The sequence below is a fragment of the Bufo bufo genome, chromosome 3 (assembly GCF_905171765.1).
Source record: "Bufo bufo chromosome 3, aBufBuf1.1, whole genome shotgun sequence".
NCBI classification, from domain to species: Eukaryota; Metazoa; Chordata; class Amphibia; order Anura; family Bufonidae; genus Bufo; species Bufo bufo.
This window is the reverse complement of record NC_053391.1, coordinates 567,373,473-567,393,118: the sequence shown is the minus strand read 5'-3', so window position 1 is coordinate 567,393,118 and position 19,646 is coordinate 567,373,473. Positions and strand designations below refer to the sequence as shown.

Here is a 19,646-nt window from a genome sequence, read left to right as displayed (position 1 = left end):
CTTCCTGTATGTCCATATATGGAGTCAGTGCTTGTGTATTCTAATTTAGCCTGTATTTCACAAAAGTTTCTGCTGGGATTCGAACCCACGACCTTCTGTACCAGAGGCAAAGCATTTACCCACACAGCCATAAGATCTGCCTTGCTACTGATTGAAAAAATATGAGACTTCTACTGTTATAGCTGGCTAAGTGTACATCTATACACATGACAGCTGCCCCAACACACCCAGCACTGCTATATCTCTATATGACAGCTGTCCCAGCACACTCAGCTCTACTATATCTGTATATATGACAGCTGCCCCAGCAAACCCAGCTCTGCTACATCTATACACATGACAGCTGCCCAAACACACCCAGCTCTGCTACATCTATACACATGACAGCTGCCCCAGCACACTCAGCTCTGCTATATCTCTATATATATCTATCTACTGTATAGCAATACTTAGAGATATATAGATGTAGCAGAGCTGGGTGTGCTGGGGCAGCTATCATATATAGAGATATAGCCAGATCTGCTACATCTAATACACATGACAGCTGCACCAGCACACTCAGCTGTACTATATCTCTATATATGACAGCTGCCCCAGCAAACCCAGCTCTGCTACATCTATACACATGACAGCTGCCCCAGCACACTCAGCTCTGCTATATCTCTATATATTTATCTACTGTATAGCAATACTTAGAGATATAAAGATGTAGCAGAGCTGGGTGTGCTGGGGCAGCTATCATATATAGAGATATAGCAGGCTGAGTGTGCTGGGAGAGCTGTCATATAGAGATATAGCAGTACTGGGTGTGTTGGGGCAGCTGTCATGTGTATAGATGTACACTTAGCCAGCTATAACAGTAGAAGTCTCATATTTTTTCAGTCAGTAGCAAGGCAGATCTTATGGCTGTGTGGGTAAGTGCTTTGCCTCTGATATAGAAGGCTGTGGGTTCAAATCCCAGCAGAGACTTTTGTGAAATACAGGCTAAATTAGAATACACAAGCACTAACTCCATATATGGACATACAGGGCGGGACACAGGAAGAGGCTGCATCGCTGACATGGAGGTAAGTATAAGTGTTTTTTTTTTTTTTTTTTTTAAATACCTGACTGTTACTGCCATGGGAGCGGGAGGCACTTGATACTGGCACATGGGGGAGGGGGGTTGGCACCTGATACTGGCACATGGGGGGGAGGGGGGTTGGCACTATGATACTGGCACATGGGGGGGGAGAGGCACTTGATACTGGCACTTTTGGGGGGGGGAGAGAGGCACTTGATACTGGCACTTTTGGGAGGGGAGGAGAGAGGCACTTGATACTGGCACTTTAATGGTGGGGGGAGATGGCATGGCACTATGATACTGGCACATGGGGGGGAGAGAGGCACTTGATACTGGCACTTTTGGGGGGGGGGGGGGCACTTGATACTGGCACTTTTGGGGGGGGGGGGGAGATGGCACTATGCTACTGGGACATGGGGGTGGAGGAGAGAGGCACTTGATACTGGCACGTGGTGGGGGGGGTTGGCACTTGATACTGGCACATGGGGGGGGGAGGGGGGTTGGCACCTTATACTGGCACATGGGGGGCGGGAGATGGCACTATGATACTGGGACATGGGGGGAAGAGAGAGGCACTTGATACTGGCACATGGGGGGGGGTTTGGCACTATGATACTGGCACATGAGGGGGAGGAGAGAGGCACTTGATACTGGCACTTTTGGGGGGGGGAGATGGCACTATGATACTGGGATATGGGGGTGGAGGAGAGAGGCACTTGATACTGGCACGTGGGAGGAGGGTTGGCACTTGATACTGGTACATGGGTGGGTTTGGCACTATGATACTGGCACATGGGGGGAGGCACTATGATACTGGGACATGGGGGGGAGAGAGGCACTTGATACTGGCACTTTTTTTGGGGGGGGGAGATGGCTCTATGATACTGGGACATGGGGGGAAGAGAGAGACACTTGATACTGGCACATGGGGGGGTTTGGCACTATGATACTGGCACATGGGGCGGTGGGAAGGAGAGAGGCACTTGATACTGGCACATTGGGGGGGGGGTAGATGGCACTATGATACTGGGAAACGTGGGGGGGGAGAGAGGCACTTGATACTGGCACATGATGGGGGGGGGGGCATCTATGGGGACACTTACTGGCACATTATTGGGGGGCATTATGGGGGACACTAGGCCGGCAGCCTATCAGAGGCCGGACACTGAGGGCATCTACTGGGGCACTATATATGGGGCATTTTATACTGGTACATTATGGGGGGCACTAGCAGGAAGGGGGGAGAGGAGCACTATGGGGGAATTTACTGGGGGCACTATATAGGGGTATTTTATACTGACACATTATGGGGGCACTATGGGGACATTAGCTCAACTGGGGGCATTACAAGGGGGTATTTTTGCACTGTCACATTATAAGGAGAATTATTTCTACTGGGGGGGGGGGGGGCATTATGGTGGGCTTTATTACTCCCCCATGGTATGAGCCCCCTAGTAGCAGCACCGGCCTCTCCCTGCTCTGCTATTCCTCTGCCCTTTCTCCAAATCCTTATTATGAAATCTTTCTCATTAGGAAAAAGCACAACATCAGCTCCACCGAGCCCCCGGCCAAATGTTGAAGTGGTGTCCGAGATCCCAAGGGTCAAGCCAAGTAATTGTAAGTTTTCATGTGGAGTTTGTTTATGTTATACACATATAGCCTACACTGTGCCACACAGTTTACAGTATACCGCTACACTGTGTAGTCTGTTCTATAAGCACCATTGTTTTGTGGCGGCGGACAGAAAATAATCTGGAAGTGCCCCTCCCAAGACCAGGCTCTGACTGCTAGGGGGGGGTCTGCTGAGGCTAACGGATGCCCCCTATGGCAGTAGCACCACCATAGCCCCCATATATGGCAAAAAAATTATTGCTTCGGGGAGGGGGGGGGGGGGGACACCATTTTCTACCGCACAGGGTGACACCAGCCCTAGCAACGCCACTGCTGTATTCAGAATGCTATTATTTTCCCTTATAACCATGTTATAAGGGAAAATAATACAATCTACACAACCTTGAACCCAAACCTGAACTTCTGTGACGCATTGCACCCGCGCGATAAAAACTGAGCAACGGAACGCAATCGCAGTCAAAACTGACTGCAATTGCGTACCTACTCGCGCGGGTTTGCCGCAATGCACCGGGATGCATCCGGACCTAATCCGGACATGCTCGTGTGAAAGAGGCCTAAAGGCTTGATATTACCTGAAACTATTTTATGTGTGCAGACGAGCATTTTTGCAAGCAGGTTCAGTCAGTTTTGTCTGCGATTGCGTTCAGTAGTTCCGTTTTTTCCGCGCAGGTGCAATGCGTTTTGATGCGTTTTTCCCCGCGGGATAAAAAACGGAAGGTTTACAAACAACATCTCTTAGCAACCAACAGTGAAAAACGTATCGCATCCGCACTTGCTTCTGGATGCAATGCGTTTTTCACGCAGCCCCATGCACTTCTACGGGGCCAGGGCTGCGTGAAAAACACAGAATATAGAACATGCTGCGATTTTCACGCAATGGACAAGTGATGCGTGAAAAACAACCCTCACGTACACAGACCCGTTGAAATGAATGGGTCCGTATTCAGTGCGGGTACAATGCGTTCACTTCACGCATTGCACTCGCTCGTGTGAAAGGGGCCTAACCCCTCGTGATAAAATGCCAGTTTAATATTTGTACCCCTATTATTAGACACACGTATAGCGACATTCCAGTGGATGTGATTCATCAGTGTGGCGTCATAGAGGCGACATTATTGTGAATTATATGGAGTGCGTTGCATTGGAATACGTGACTTCCTTCCAGCAATGTAATATAAACTCATGAAGCAATCCACATCCGCAATACCGGTAGCGTGGACAGCACAGTCTATGGTGAGACGCAGGGCTTACTCAGAATGAAAGCTCCCAGCAGTGGAGGCACATGATAAAGCACATCTAGTGGGTGTGTGGGGTTTAGAAATAAGATAACAGTTTCCATTTCCTGCCCTCCATGAGCTCCTGCTAGCTGGGTCCCACCTCTAGGCCTGTCTGATTGGGTGGAGGAGAGGCCTTTGCAAGAGGCTTGCCATTTATCTTAAAATAGATACAACGCAGCAGCCGGAGGTTCCTTAAAGGGGCTGTGTCTCTTGGGTTTTGTGACAGCTTCCCCACAGGTGATGACATCTGTCAAAACTGTAGAAGCTACTGGAAAGGATCTCCTGCTGGTGAGCAATGTCTCGCCGTGAAAATTTCCTCTTGTGAATGAGACACGCTTCTTGCAGAAGTCTACCCCGGTCGCCCGCTTGCATTCATCACTAAGCTTAGCTGAGGGCTGGCGTGTGCTTTCAGGCTCTTGAATATTTCATGTGATTCTCTAATTGACTGTGGAGCCTTTCCTACAGATACTTCTCTAACCTGCTGGATCAGTTTTGCCGGACATTCGACACTAGGAACGTCAGGCCCTCCTGGGCTGTTAGTCGATTTCTATCTGACGTTTTGTCATCAGAACTTCGTCTCGGTTATTTCTACTCATCGGTTGCCTGCGAACCTGAAGCCTGCCTTGTAACTTGTTCCGACAGCAATGTTCCTTCTGAGATGGAGACTACGGAGCAACCTGAGAGTTCTGCCACGCATGTTTGCGTCCCCTGCTGTGAAAAAGCATGTCCCACGCCGTCACTTTGGGGAACACAAGTCTGGCACATCTGATGGGATATCCCAAGCCAACAAAGAGGCGTAAGTAGACGTGGAAGCATGTTCAGGGTTTTTACATGTATTATTTTTACTTTTGTTAATACCCATCATGAAAAGCTTAAAGGGGTCGTCTCACTTCAGCAAATGGCATTTATCATGTAGAGAAAGTTAGTACAAAGCACTTCCTAATGTATTGTGATTGTCCATATTGCCTCCTTTGCTGGCTTGATACATTATTTTTTTCCCCATCACATTATGCACTGCTTGTATCCAGGGGTTACGACCACCCTGCAATGGTGGTCGTGCTTTCATAGTATAGGAAAAGGTGCTGGCCTCTCTGGTGGCCGGGACCACAGGAGCGTATCTGTGCTGCCGCGGTGGCCGTAACCCCTGGATACAAGCAGTTTATAAGGCTCCTTTCACACGAGTGAGTTTTCTGCGCGGGTGCAATGTGTAACGTGAACGCATAGCACCCGCACTGAATCCTGACCCATTCATTTCAATGGGTCTGTATACATGAGCGTTTTTTTTTTTTTCACGCATCAGTTCTGCGTTGCATGAAAAATGCAGCATGTTCTATATCCTGCGGTTTTTTTTTGCGCAGCCCTGGCCCCATAGAAGTGAATGGGTCTTCAGTGAAAAACGGATGCAGGTGCGGATGCAATGCGTTTTTCACTGATGGTTGTTAAGAGATGTTGTTAGAAAACTAAAAGGTTTACAATCACGCGAGTGAAAAACGCATCAAAACACATTGCACCCTTGCGGAAAAAACTGAACGCAATGGCTTGATAAATGGTGTGAGTCTCACTGAACGCATCCGGGCCTAATCAGTATCGTTTGTGTGAAAGAGGCCTAAAGCAATGGAAAAATGAAACTAGCCAGCAAAGGAAGCAATATGGACAATCACAATACATTAAGTGGCTCGTATTAACTTTCTCTACATGATAAATTCTGTTTACTAAAGTGAGAGAACCCCTTTAACCTATGCCAGAAGCTGATACAACTATCAAATCCATGTTGAGGGTCACCTTCAGCTTATTAGGATCCAGGGTCGTAAAGGAATAATTGTAATTAATTTTTATGGTTTGACATATTTATTTATTGTTTTTGCTTTGTATTTTGTTATTTCAGTCAGCTACCTGGAAGTAAAACCTAGTCAATGGGGGTCGTTTATCATGTGCGTCTGTTTTGCAGAGTGCAATTAGACCAAGGTAGTGGATTAGCCTGTCAGTATTTTGCATAGTATTTATAACTAGGGATGAGCGAACTTGTGTTTCATCTAAGAATTCTGTTATCATAGACCATAACTAACCCGAACCTTCTACGCCAAACTTGAAACATAAGTTCGCTCATCCCTATTTAGGGCTTGTTCACACGAACGTGCCGTATTTTGCGGTTCGAAAATTGCGGATCCGCAAAACACAGATGCCGCCCGTGTGCCTTCCGCAATTTGTGGAACGGAACAGACGGCCCTTTATAGAAATGCCTATTCTTGCCCGCAAAACGGACAAGAATAGGACATGACTCATAATTTTTGCGGGGCAACGGATGCGGACAGCACACGGAGTGCTGTCTGCATCTTTTGCGGCCCCATTGAAGTGAATAGGTCCGCACCGGAGTCGGATGCGGAACCAAACCACGGTCGTGTGAATGAGCCCTTATAAGAAGTCGCACATCAGAGCTTAGATGGATCATGTTCAATTAGGCCCCTTTCACACGAGCGTGTCCGGATAAGGTCCGGATGCGTTGCGGCAAACCCGCGCGAGTAGATACGCAATTGCAGTCAGTTTTGACTGCGATTGCGTTCCGTTGTTCAGCTTTTATCGTGCTGAAACTGAATGTGGAACCCAGACCTGAACTTCTTCACAGAAGTTCAGGTTTGGGTTCAAGGTTGTGTAGATTGTATTATTTTCCCTTATAACATGGTTATAAGAGAAAATAATAGCATTCTGAATACAGAATTCATAGTACAATAGGGCTGGAGGGGTTAAAAAAAATAATAATAATAATTTAACTCTCCTTAATCCACTTGTTCGTGCAGCCGGCATCTCTGTCTTCTTCTGTGAGGAATAGGACCTTTGATGATGTCACTACGCTCATCACATGGTCCGTCACATGATCTTTTACCATGGTGATGGATCATGTGACGGACCATGTGATGAACGTAGTGATGTCATCAAAGGTCCTATTCCTCACAGAAGAAGACAGAAGAGATGTCGGCTGCACGAACAAGTTGATTAAAGAGGACCTTTCACTACTCTACAAACTAAAAACGAACTATATCAGTGGGCAGAGCGGCGCCCAGGGGTCCCCCTGCACTTACTAGTATGTCTGGGCGCCGCTCCGTTCGCCCGGTATAGGCTCCGGTGTCTGCGCTCCCTCTGCTGTACTGGAGTGATTTCTTGTATGAGGCGTGTCCCTTGCTGCAGCGCTGGCCAATCGCAGCGCACAGCTCATAGCCAGGCTGTGAGCTGTGCGCTGCGATTGGCCAGCGCTGCAGCAAGGGACACGTCTCATACAAGAAATCACTCCAGTACAGCAGAGGGAGCGCAGACACCGGAGCCTATACCGGGCGAACGGAGCGGCGCCCAGACATACTAGTAAGTGCAGGGGGACCCCTGGGCGCCGCTCTGCCCACTGATATAGTTCGTTTTTAGTTTGTAGAGTAGTGAAAGGTCCTCTTTAAGGTGAGTTAAATTATTATTATTATTTTTTTAACCCCTCCAGCGCTATTGTACTATGCATTCTGTATTCAGAATGCTATTATTTTCTCTTATAACCATGTTATAAGGGAAAATAATAAAGATCGGGTCCCCATCCCGATTCTCCTAGCAACCGTGCGTGAAAATCGCACCGCATCCGCACTTGCTTGCGGATGCTTGCGATTTTCACGCAGCCCCATTCACTTCTATGGGGCCTGCGTTGCGTGAAAAACGCACAAAATAGAGCATGCTGCGATTTTCACGCAATGCACAAGTGATGCGTGAAAATCACCGCTCATGTGCACAGCCCCATAGAAATAAATGGGTCCGGATTCAGTGCGGTTGCAATGCGTTCAACTAACGCATTGCACCCGCACGGAAAACTCGCCTGTGTGAAAGGGGCCTTAGACTACTCGTTGGTTGGCTCCCGATTTAGGTGGAAATGTACAGTGGAAAGTTGCATATTAAATATAAATCACAGCCATATACACATTTTTTGTTTGTGAAAAGGTGCACGTCTACCAGACGATGGGACAATTTAACTAGACACACCATGAAACTGTCTGACGAGTCTAAAAAGACTCCAAAACAGGCTCAGGATGATTAGTAATTGTTGCTAAAACAAGGGGGGGGGGGGTGATTTATCAAAACTGGTGTAAAGTAGAACTGGCTTTGTTGCCCATAGCAACCAATCAGATTCCACCTTTCATTTTTTTAAAGCTTGGAAAATGAAAGGAGGAATCTGATTGGTTGCTATGGGCAACTAAGCCAGTTCTACTTTACACCAGTTTGATAAATCCTCCCAATTAGTCTGTGCAAACAAGGAACGATTAGACAAAAATAGGGGCCAGCCACTATAATAAATGACCCTGTATATTAGATAATAGCGATTTATACAGTTTGTTTGCTTTGCTAGGTTGAAAGTTATGTTAAAGGGGTTGTGTCACTTCAGCAAGTGGCATTTATCATGTAAAGAAAGCTAATACAAGGCACTTATTAATGTATTGTGATTGTCCATATTGCCTCCTATGCTGGCTTGATCCATTTTTCCGTCACATTAAACACTGCTGGTATCCGGTGGTTACGACCACCCTGTAATCCAGCAGGGGTGGCCGTGCTTGCACACTATAGAAAAAGCAATGCCCTATGCGCCCTCCCATGGTCCCGGCCACCAGAGAGGTCAGCACCTTTTCCTATAGTGTGCAAGCATGGCCACCGCCACTGGATTGGTCATAACTAGGGATGAGCGAACTTGTGTTTCAGGGTCGGCGTACAAGGTTCGGGTTATCTAAGAATTCCGTTATGGATTCCTCTATAAGTTCTGGTCCATAGTAGAGGAATCCATAACTAAGTTCTTAGATAATCCGAACCTTGTATTAAAGGCGTTGTCTCATCTTATATAATGGGATCATATCACTAGGATATGCTCCTTATGTCTAATAGGTGTGGGTCCCACCTCTGAGACCTGCACTTATACTTAGAATGGAGCCCACAAAGCGCCGGTGGGCGCACCGTACATGCACGGCCGCCCTCCATTAATTTCTATGGGACTGCCAAAAATTGCAGAGTCCTGGCTCAGCTATTTCCGTAAGCTTCATAGAAGTGAATGGAGCAGTGGCCGCTCTTATGTGGTGCGCTTTCCATTAATTTCAGTGGGATTTCCAAGCTTAGCTATTTTTGGCAGTCCCATAGAAATGGTGCGCCCTCCGGCACTTTGCAGGCTCCGTTCTAAGTATAGAAAAGGACCCACACCTATCAGACATTGGGAGCATATGCTAGCGATATGCCCCCAATGTCCAAGATGGGCCAACCCCTTTAACTTTGTCTACATGATAAATGCCATTTGCAGAAGTGAGACGACCCCCTTAAGTAATAAAATATGTGCTGTTGTCCATACAAACATTTGCTTCCATTTTCAGGCTGTACTAGAAAGAATCTTGTTATGGATTACTAGCAAATTCTGGACATGTTAATGATTATTTTCATTACAGCAATTATAATGGCATAATACAAAGTTACTGTACGTACAGTTCTAAAGGACACAACATAATATAACGCATCTGAGTTTCTCTAGTCAGCAGACTTAGGCCTCATGCACACGACCGCTGTTTGGGTCCGCATCAGAGCCGCCGTTTTGGCGGCTCGGATCCGCACTAATTCACTTCAATGGGGCCGCAAAAGATGCGGACAGCACTCCTTGTGCTGTCTGCATCCGTGGCTCCGTTCCGCGGCCCCGCTAAAAAAATATAACATGTCCTATTCTTGTCCGCGCTTTGCGGACAAGAATAGGCATTTATATTGCCAATGCCCGTTCCGTTCCGCAAATTGCGGAAGGCAGCACGGGCGGCTTCCGTTTTTTTGCGGATTGCAGACCGCATAAAACGGCATGGCCGTGTGCATGAGGCCTTAGTAGAACCATCTGAGACACGGCTTATATCTGTCACCAATAAAATCTACTGTATATCCAGTGTGCATCAGATTTCTTCTCTGCTGTGGCTTACAATTGCAATGGCATGTACTAGCAAGCAATACTACAAAGGAATATCTGTGGGATTTCATGTGAGTGTTCATGTTGTCATCTTTCATCCATGTCTGGGATTAAGACTGTCAATAGTGTGGCTGAGGAAAAAGGGAGTACTCTGTAGTCACTCTTCTAAACCAGAGATCAGCAACCTTAGGCACTTCAGCTGCTGTGAAACTACAACTCCCAGCATGCAAAGTTCCTCGGCTGTTCTTGTAACTCCCACATAAGGCCTCTTTCACACGAACATAAGGACTCTGTGCCCATGCTGCGGGTCGCATACGGCGGTTCCGCAATACACAGGTCACCAGCCGTGTGCACTCCGCATCACGGATGCGGATCTATTCATTTGAATGGGTCCGCAAATCCGGAGATGCGGTGCGGAACGGAACCCCACGGAAGCACTACAGAGTGTGGTGTTCCGTTCCGTGCTTCCATTCCGCAAAAAGATAGAACTTGTTCTATCTTTTTGTGGAACGGACGGATCGCGGACCCTATTCAAGTGAATGGGTCTGCGATCCGCATGCGGCTGCCCCACGGTCGGTGCCCGTGCATTGCGGACCGCAGTTTGCTGTCCGCAGCACGGGCACGGAGCCCTTTTGTTCGTGTGAAAGAGGCCTAAGTGAATGGAGCACTCTGGGAGTTTTAATTTCAGAACAGCTGGAGTGCCGGAGATTGCGGATCCCTGCTATGAACTCCCTGCTATGAATTGCGAGTAAGACTAGATGCACATGACCTTGCAGTTTTTTGCGGTCCGCAAACAACGGAAGCCGCCCGTGTGCCTTCCGCAATTTGCGGAACGGAATGGGCGGCCCATTGTAGAAATGCCTATTCTTGTCCGCAAAACGGACAAGAATAGGACATGCTATTTTTTTTGCGGGGCCACAGAACGGTTCAACGGATGCGGACAGCACATGCGGCCCCATTGAAGTGAATGAGTCTGCATCCGAGCCGTAAAACTGCGGCTCGGATGCGGGGACGAACAACGGTCGTGTGCATGAGGCCTAAAAAAAATACTTCTTGTTTCCATAGAAAAAAATGCTTTTCAATGGAAAAAATTGCAAAAATAAAACCTCCTCCGCATATTTGGTATCGCTGCATCCGTAAAGACCCGCGCTACACAATTATCATGTCATTTATCCTGCATGGTGAATGGAAAATTAAAAAAGTTATGGCTCTGGGAAGGCGGGGAGTTAAAAACAAAAACAGAAAACGGCCCTGAAGGGGTTAAAAAAGGTTTATTGTGCAAAAGTAGTAGAACATAAAAAAATTATATGTATTTGGAATTGCTGTAATCGTACTGACCCAGAGAGTAAAGTTATCATGATATTTTTGACGAAAAATGAACGCCGAAAATTAGTAACCTAAAAATTCCCAGAAACGTTAATCAGTAATATATGTTACCCCAAAATGGCACTATTAAAACAAACCATCATTCAGCTATATTAACAGGGAAATAAAGGGCTTGTTCGTTATTGCCCAAAACATGCTGATCATTAAGGGGTTGCCTATCTGATATAGATGATGGATGGGCGGCCATCAATATAAATGTCTATTCTATTCCGCAAAGTCCAAAAGGACCTATTGTACTATGCATTCTGTATTAAGAACCATGTTATAAGGGAAAATAATAAAATGAATAGAACACCGAACCCAAACCTGAACTTCAGTGAAGAAGTCCGGGTTCGGGTCTGGGTACCACATTAATTTTTTTCTCACGCGCGTGCAAAACGCATTGCACTCGCGCGGAAAAAACTGAACATCGGAACGCAATCGCAGTCAAAACTGAATGCAATTGCGTGCCTACTCGCGCGGTTTTCCCGCAATGCATCCGGAGCAAATCCGGGACGCCCGTGGGAAAGGGGCCTTACAGTATATATTTAGTCTGCTGTCAGACATGTGACCTAATAGCTTAGTCATGTTCATACAGTACATTCATGTTTATTTGGGAAGTCAGGGATTTTTCAGCTGATACTATTATGTACAAGACCTATTTAGAGGGGTAGTACAGAATTAGAAAAACATGGCTGCTTTCTTCCAAAAACCGTGCCTCACCGGTCAGTGCTTTGTGCATAGTAATGCAGCTCAGCCTCATTCCCTTCAATAATAATAATCTTTATTCATATAGCGCCAACATATTCCGCAGCGCCTTACAATTCAGGGGTTCATGTACAAACTGTCATAAATAACATAGCAACAGACACGTTGATTACTACAAGAGGAATCTGCTCGCAAGAGCTTACAATCTATGAAGCTGAGCTACAAACTCCGACACAACCCATGAACAAGTGTGGAAGAAAGCAGCTCTGTTTCTTGTAAGGGCTCATGCACGTGACCATGTTTTTTGTCCGCATCCAATCCGAAATTTTTGAGGATTGGATGCGGACCCATTCACTTCAATGGGGCTGCAAAAGATGCGTACAGCACAACACAACAGGGGGCTGGATGTTCCTTTCCGCATAATGCGGAGCGCACCTGGCCAGTATCTGTGTTTTGCGAATGCGCAATTTGGGGACCGCAAAACAGGTTGCGGTCATGTGCATGAGCCCTAATTCTATACAACCTCTATGTGATTTAGCCCCCACAGGGCTCAGACCTGTACAAGTTGTCAGAATGAAGAATAAAACATTGTGTAACTCAACGTCTTCCTCGGTATTTGAGAAATGACTTTACCGTTATCCGCTTTTTTATTCTAGTGTATAATAGTTGATGGGAGCCTAGATGTTTAGGACGCGGCTTCTAAACAACCTATGAAAAGGAGATCTATTATGCATTGTAAATCGTCTGAGGGTCACCTGGCTCTGTCTATAACTGGAGCTGACATTGAAAAGTCTTTGAGCTACAGTATATTATATTTTTCATTCGGATTTACTGCTGTCAAGTGCAAAATCTTGAAAAGACTTAAAAAAACATAAATGTCAAAGCCGCTCATGGCAGCGGATGAAATGTTCAGTTATCGTGCTGTGTATTGATCCATATATCTGTGTGTGGCCGGAATAAAACTCCTAGTTGGCCGGAACTCTGGCCCGCCCCCATTATAGTCAATGGGGCTGGAGCGGACCGCCGGCGGCACGCATGCACTAGCGGCTGCACGGATCCGGCAGGCTGTTCACCCGCAGGAACAGCCTGCGAGAGACGGCTGCCGCTAATGTGAAAGTAGCCTAAGACAATAAATACATTTTTTTTTTACTGTGTAATCTTTTACACCATAAGTTGCTGTGAGTTTTGATACCTGACACAGTCACTTAAAAATGTACGCCACTGTGCCTGGTAAAGAATAAAGGGGGCAGTGCTACGACCCTGCATTCAGCTGATTGCTGGGGGTCTGACGACACCACCAATCATATCTCAATATCATAACCTTAAGATAGCTATTAATTTTACAGTCCCAGAAAACCCCTCTAAAATTGCCATTATATATATTAAATCGTATTTGATTCATGCGACAGGAAACTTTGATTGTACACGATCCTATTTGTATATTTTAAAGTCGGCCTTTAAAGTATTTGTTGGGACCTTGATTCGAGAAAATCCTAAACACGTAAGGGTTAAACTTGAAGTATAGGGAGATATTACCAGTTAAAAGAGGAGAAAAACCAGACCCAATAAAGCTGTTTATTTAGCACATTCCATGCAGAATACGTAAGTATTCACCAGACGAAATTCAAAGCAAATCTTTTTCAGGGCAGTTGTAAAAACGTTCATTTATATGTATGGGAACAGTGTAAATGTTATTTATGAAGCAGAAAAAATGCAGGTATGTCGTGCACCTTGCACATGGAAAGATGAAAAGTATGGCGGTAAATACAATTACAGTATAGCGATTATTCAGTGTTTGCTAAATGGAAGAAGAAAAATAACATGTAACCGATGAGGTTGGTATGAGAAAGATGCCACATTTGGGACTGAATATCTTAAAGTTGTTTTCCGGGAGTTCTATACTGATGGCCTTTCCTCAGATATTGATGACCTATCCTGATCGGTGGGGGCCCGACACCTGTCACCCCAACTGATGCGCTGTTTGAAGAGACCACAGTGCTCCGGTGAGCGTCGCAGCCTTCTCACGGCTTACCAAGCACAGTACTGTACATTGTATAACGGCTTTGCTTGGTATTGCAGCACAGGTCCGATTAGAAGTGAGCTGCAAATGGGGCATGTGACCAATGAACATGACCACACTGAGGAAGAGGTAGTGGTGCTCACCAGAGTGCCACAACCTCTACCAACAGCTAATCGGTGGAGGTGCTGGGAGTCGGATCCCCACCAATTGGACATTGATGACCTTTCCTGAGAAAACCCCCTTAAAGGGATTGCATATTTGTAATGTGCAGGTGGGTGGCAACAATGACAATGAGGCAGAAATTGCAATGAGAAATGTTTCTTTGCTGTAGGAGCTATATGTGGACTGACAGTCTCTATAGCAAGCAGTCCTAATACCTATGTCAACCAGCCACTTGTTTCTGACACTTAATACAATTCTGGAGTCAGTCTCTGTACTTCCATAAATGTGTAGTTTGATATACCAGGTGCCCGTGTTCACACCACAGCATTTCTGGCACCCATACGCACTTGGTTTCCGCACAGGTGCTGTACTCACATTCACTCTTGTCACTCCATAGACCATGGGTCTGAGACCGACTTGCCTTGTACAGTTCTGTTCTGGAGCTGTCTCTTTCTGTGACACTATTCTGGGCCCTCTCTTCCAGTTTTCTGTTTTGGCGCAAGAATGATCAGTAGTCATTTCACACCACCGGACTCTGCAAACTCTGGATCTCTGCGTTTCAGCCCTGCACATGTCTCTCTTCTCTTGCTGTGAACTGAGGACCTTCGTAACCTAGTCACATAACTGCAGGTCCTTAGGTACTTTTCACACGAATGATACAGATTGTGTCCGGATCTCTTCAAGGAAAAAACTCATGGTTTTGTACGCAAGTTCAGTCAGTTTTGCCTGCGATTGCGTTCAGTGGTTCCGTTTTTTTCACACAGGTGCTATCAGTCTTGATGCGTTTGTCATGTGCGTGAAAAAAAATATGAAGAATTACAAACATCTCCTAGCAACCATCTGTGAAAAACGCTTTGCATCCGGATGGGACCAGGGATGCTTGAAAAAAAAAAACACAATATAGAAGATGCTGCGATTTTCACGTAAGGCAGAGATGCTTGCATCCACATTTTTTTAAAATCTATTTTTATTACATTTTTGAATAGGTATTAATAAAAGAAGGTGGGAGGAGACAGAATGAAACATTACACATGACTTATTGCAAAGTTTATCCAGACAGAAGAAAAAGAATATTACATATAACTTATTATAAAGTCCATCTAGACAGAGAGCAATATTACATATGAAGAGAAGACAAATGTCAAACGTACCATATAGGTGGTCCCCTATGTGGACTGATAAAATGCAGGTTCTCAGAGGTAGTTCAACCCCAAAAAGGTTTCCTCTGAAGAAGGGGAGGAGGATAGTACAAATTGGATGATTGGAGGATAGTATACGAATTGGATTGTACAAAAACTCTCTAAGGAATCAAGGATCTGCTGTTCCAGATATTAGCTTGTGAGGCCAAAGCAGGATTTCAGTTTTGCGATATGTGTTGGCAGCATATCAATAATTTTTCCCCACATTTTGAAAAACGTATTTTTCTCGCTTTACAGAGTGGCGCCTCTATCCAGTCCATTCTAGATAGATCAGACAGTTTATCCAAGAAAATACGTAAAGTTGGCAGGAGGTTTTAATCTAAGATTGTATGATTGTTTTTCTGCATTGGCCGAGACCTACAGTTATCTTATTTTATTTTTATTTTTTGTGTGTTCCACTCATATGGTAATTGGGGTTGGCAATCTTCTTCTTTTCTTTTTTTCTGGACAAAAATCAGTCAATGATTTTTAGACACCCTGTAAAACATAATGAACAGTAAAGATTTTAAAGGGGTTGTCCGAGTTATGAAAAAAAAACCGGAATTAGACTTACCGGTAATTCTGTTAACATGAGATCATCACGACGGCATACAAGGAGATTGACCTCTGACCTCTGTAGGGGCAGGAGCAGAGAAAGGTTAAATACCCCCCTCCCACCACCAACACCAGTGTTTCCAAAATCACACAGAGTAACTCGGTGGTGAAAAAAATAACAAACAGTAGAGAAGGTATTACTTCATACCTTCTGGAGACCCTCCAAAAGTAAAATATTTTAGAAATATATGTAGGGAGGGAATTACCGGTAAGTCTAATTCCGGTTTTTCCATAGCATCATCACGACGGCATACAAGGAGATATACAAAATATATCAGTTAAGGGGGAGCTACGGCCTGGAGGATGTTCCGCCCAAAGGACAGATCAGAGGATCTGGAAAGATCCAGGCAGTAGTGTTTTTTATAAATATATGGATGCTGGACCAAGTGGCTTTCTGGCCCTTGTACTTTCCTCCAAAGAGTACTAGTAAGTTGTCGGATTTTCTGAACTTTTCGGTAGTAGAAATATAGTTTAGAACTGCCCGTCTAACGTCCAGAGAGTGGAAGGAAGATTCGATGTCATTAGAGGGGTGTTGACAAAAGGAAGGCAGGGTAATTTCCTGGCTCCGATGAAAGCTGGATACAACTTTAGGAAGAAAGCCTGGGTCAAGTCTGAGAATGATCCTATCATCCAGGACACGAAGGTAGGGTTCCCTAACGTATAGAGCCTGCAACTCGCCTAGTCTGCGGGCCGAGGTTATTGCAATTAGGAAGGCGGTCTTTAGGGACAATAATTTCATTGGACAATCGGTAATGGGTTCAAATGGTGGTAGAGTGAGACCCGTAAGGACAATATTTAAATCCCAGGAGGGGACACGGGAGGTGATTGTTGGACGAAGTCTGGTAGATGCTCTAATGAATCTTCTGACCCAACGATGACTAGCTATATCTTGGTCAAAAAAACAACTTAGGGCTGAGATTTGGACCTTCAGGGTAGAGGGTCTAAGCCCCAGGTCGAGACCCTGTTGTAGGAAATCCAGGATTCTTTGAATGTTGGGTCTATGTAGGTGTGGAGATTTGTTGCCACTCCAGGAGCAGAAGCGCTTACAGATTTTAAGGTAGATTGCGGATGTTACTTTCTTCCTGGAGGCTTTCAAGGTAGTTATAACCTTATCTGATAAGCCCTGTCGTTTTAGAGTCTGGGTCTCGGGATCCATGCTGCTAGTTTCAGAGTAGTTTCCCCCGCATAGGAAGGAGCCAGGGATCCTGAAGTATCTCTGGAGAGATGCGGACCAGCTCCTCTTTGGCCATAGGGGAGCGATCACGATTACTGCAGCCTTGTCCTGGCAAATTTGAAGCGGAGGGAAGGCATAGCATAGCTTCCAATGCCAACGGATGGAGAAGGCATCCAAGGCATGAGGTCTGTCCCTGGGGTTTAAGGAACAGAATGTCTGGACCTTTTGAGTTTACCCTGGTGGCGAATAAATCCACATCGGGCATCCCCCACTTTTCTACCACCAACCTGAATGTCTCTGAGCTTAGGGACCATTCCGTCTGATTGATCCTGTGTCGGCTGAGGAAATCCGCTTCCAGATTCAGCGTTCCCTTCAGATGAATTGCAGAGATTGAGGCCACTTTCTGCTCTGCCCATGAAATTTTTTTCGTTGTCAGCGTTTGAAGAGTTGCTGACCGCGTTCCCCCTTGATGGGAGAGGTAAGCGGTGGCAGTAGTGTTGTCTGATAGCACTCTTATATGGTGAAGACATAGTATTCCCTCTGCTGCTTTCAATGCCTCCCAAACTGCTCTCAGTTCCCTTAAGTTTGACGACTGGGATTTGATAGATTGTGGCCAGGTGCCCTGAAAAAGATGATCTCCTACCTTTGCACCCCAGCCGGACAGACTTGCGTCCGTTACTATTTGTATTAGGGGAGTTTTCTGCCAGGGAGTCCCTTTGGATAAGTTTTCGTGGTTCTTCCACCAGTTTCGGGACTGAAGTACCCGAATTGGTAGGATTACTCGATGATCCAGGGAGGATTGACGCCTGTTCCAGACTCCCAGGATCCAAGACTGAAGAGGTCTGAAGTGAATCTGGCACCAGGGAAATGTCGGAATACAGGATGTTAACAGACCTAGCAGACTCATTGCTTCTCTGATTGAGCATGACCTTTTCTTCTGAAAGGATTCGATTTTTTGCTGAAGAGTCAAGATCTTATCTTGAGGTAGGAATACTGCTTGCCTTCGGGAGTCCAGAATCATGCCTAGAAAATGGACTTTTCTTGAGGGAGTGAGGACGGACTTGTGTTCGTTTATAATCCACCCGAGGTTGTTTAGGATGGAGAGAAAATATTTCAGATCTGAGTTGATCTGAAAGAGACCTTCGCTGATCAGGAGAAAGTCGTCCAAGTAGGGTAATACCATAAGTCCCTTTCTCCTGACGAAGGCAACCATCTCTACCACCACTTTGTTAAAGATCCTCGGGCCGATGAGATCCCGAAGGGGAGGGCTTTGAACTGATAATGATGAATTTTCCCCGTTACATCCTGGATTGCAAACCGGAGAAAACTCTGTGAATCGGCGTGAATAGGAATATGGTAATAAGCGTCTCGCAGGTCTATTGTACACATGAACACGTCTTTGCTTAGGAGTGGTATCCATCCTGAATTTCCGGTAAAGAATAAATTTGTTTAAAGGTTTCAGGTTGATTGTTCGATATGTGCCTTCTTTTTTCCTGACTAGGAATAATGTTGAATAGTATCCCTGGCCCCTTTCTGGAAGTGCAACTGGGGTGATTACATTCATTAGAAGAAGATTTTGCACTCCCTGCCAAAGGTTGGGTTGAAATCGTGTTAACGAAAAAATTTGTTTGGGGGTTTTGAAGACCACTTTATTTGATAACCTGTACCGACTATTCTGGAGACCCAGGGATTCTGGGAAATGGATTCCCATTCCGCCAGGAAACTTGAGTCTTCCCCCCCCCTTCACTCCGGCATCATTGCTTGTGGGAGAAGGATTGACCTTTCCCTCTTCCCCCTTTGGGGGTAACTCCAGCATCCCGACTTCCCCTTCCCCCTGTAGCTTTTCTCTTGACCGTAGAAAGAGCAAAAGGGAAATCGGCGCCTGAAGGGACAATCCTCCGGAAACCCTTTCTTTTTGTCAGCGGCTTTTTCTAAAATTTTATCCAGGACTGGGCCGAAAACGTACTCCCCGTAAAGGGGTATATAGAGCAAAGTTTTAATTTTGAAGTCTTGTCCCCGGACCAGCACTTCATCCAAAGTGCCCGTCTGGGCGAGTTGGAAAGTGCCGCATCTCTGGCAGAGAATCGGACCGACTCAGCAGAGGCATCCGCCAGGAAGGCAGTAGCAGATTTTAAGAGAGGAAGGGAATTGAGGATTTCTTCTCTAGACGTTTTATTCTTTATATGGTCTTCTAATTCTGCCAGCCAAATAAACATGGATCTAGCGATGGAAGTAGCCGCAATGTTAGTTTTAATATTAAACATGGCAGCCTCCCAAGATTTCCTGAGGAGGCTGTCGGCTTTACGATCCATGGAATCCTTGAGCTGGGAGGCATCCTCAAATGTGAGGGATGTCGTCTTGTTCACCTTAGCAACCTGAACATCTATCTTAGGGGTCTCATTGAAGATCTTGGATTCCTCGCAATCAAATAGTAATCTATTTTTAAAGGAAGTAGAGACTCCCAGACGTCTTTCAGGGTCTGCCCATTCCTCCAAAACCATGTCTCTA

The 19,646-nt window shown here is 45.7% G+C and overlaps 1 protein-coding gene across 1 annotated transcript in view; it reads left to right on the top strand.

Moving 5' to 3' along the window:
- Window positions 1-4,080: 4,080 nt before the first annotated feature.
- The window catches only part of GLS2 (glutaminase 2), a 109,852-nt gene continuing 94,286 nt past the window's right edge, over window positions 4,081-19,646 (top strand). The window contains exon 1 of the mRNA XM_040425616.1: window positions 4,081-4,768. Within this exon, the coding sequence (XP_040281550.1) occupies window positions 4,617-4,768 (152 nt within the window). The 5' untranslated portion in view covers window positions 4,081-4,616. The remainder of the gene's footprint in view (window positions 4,769-19,646) is intronic.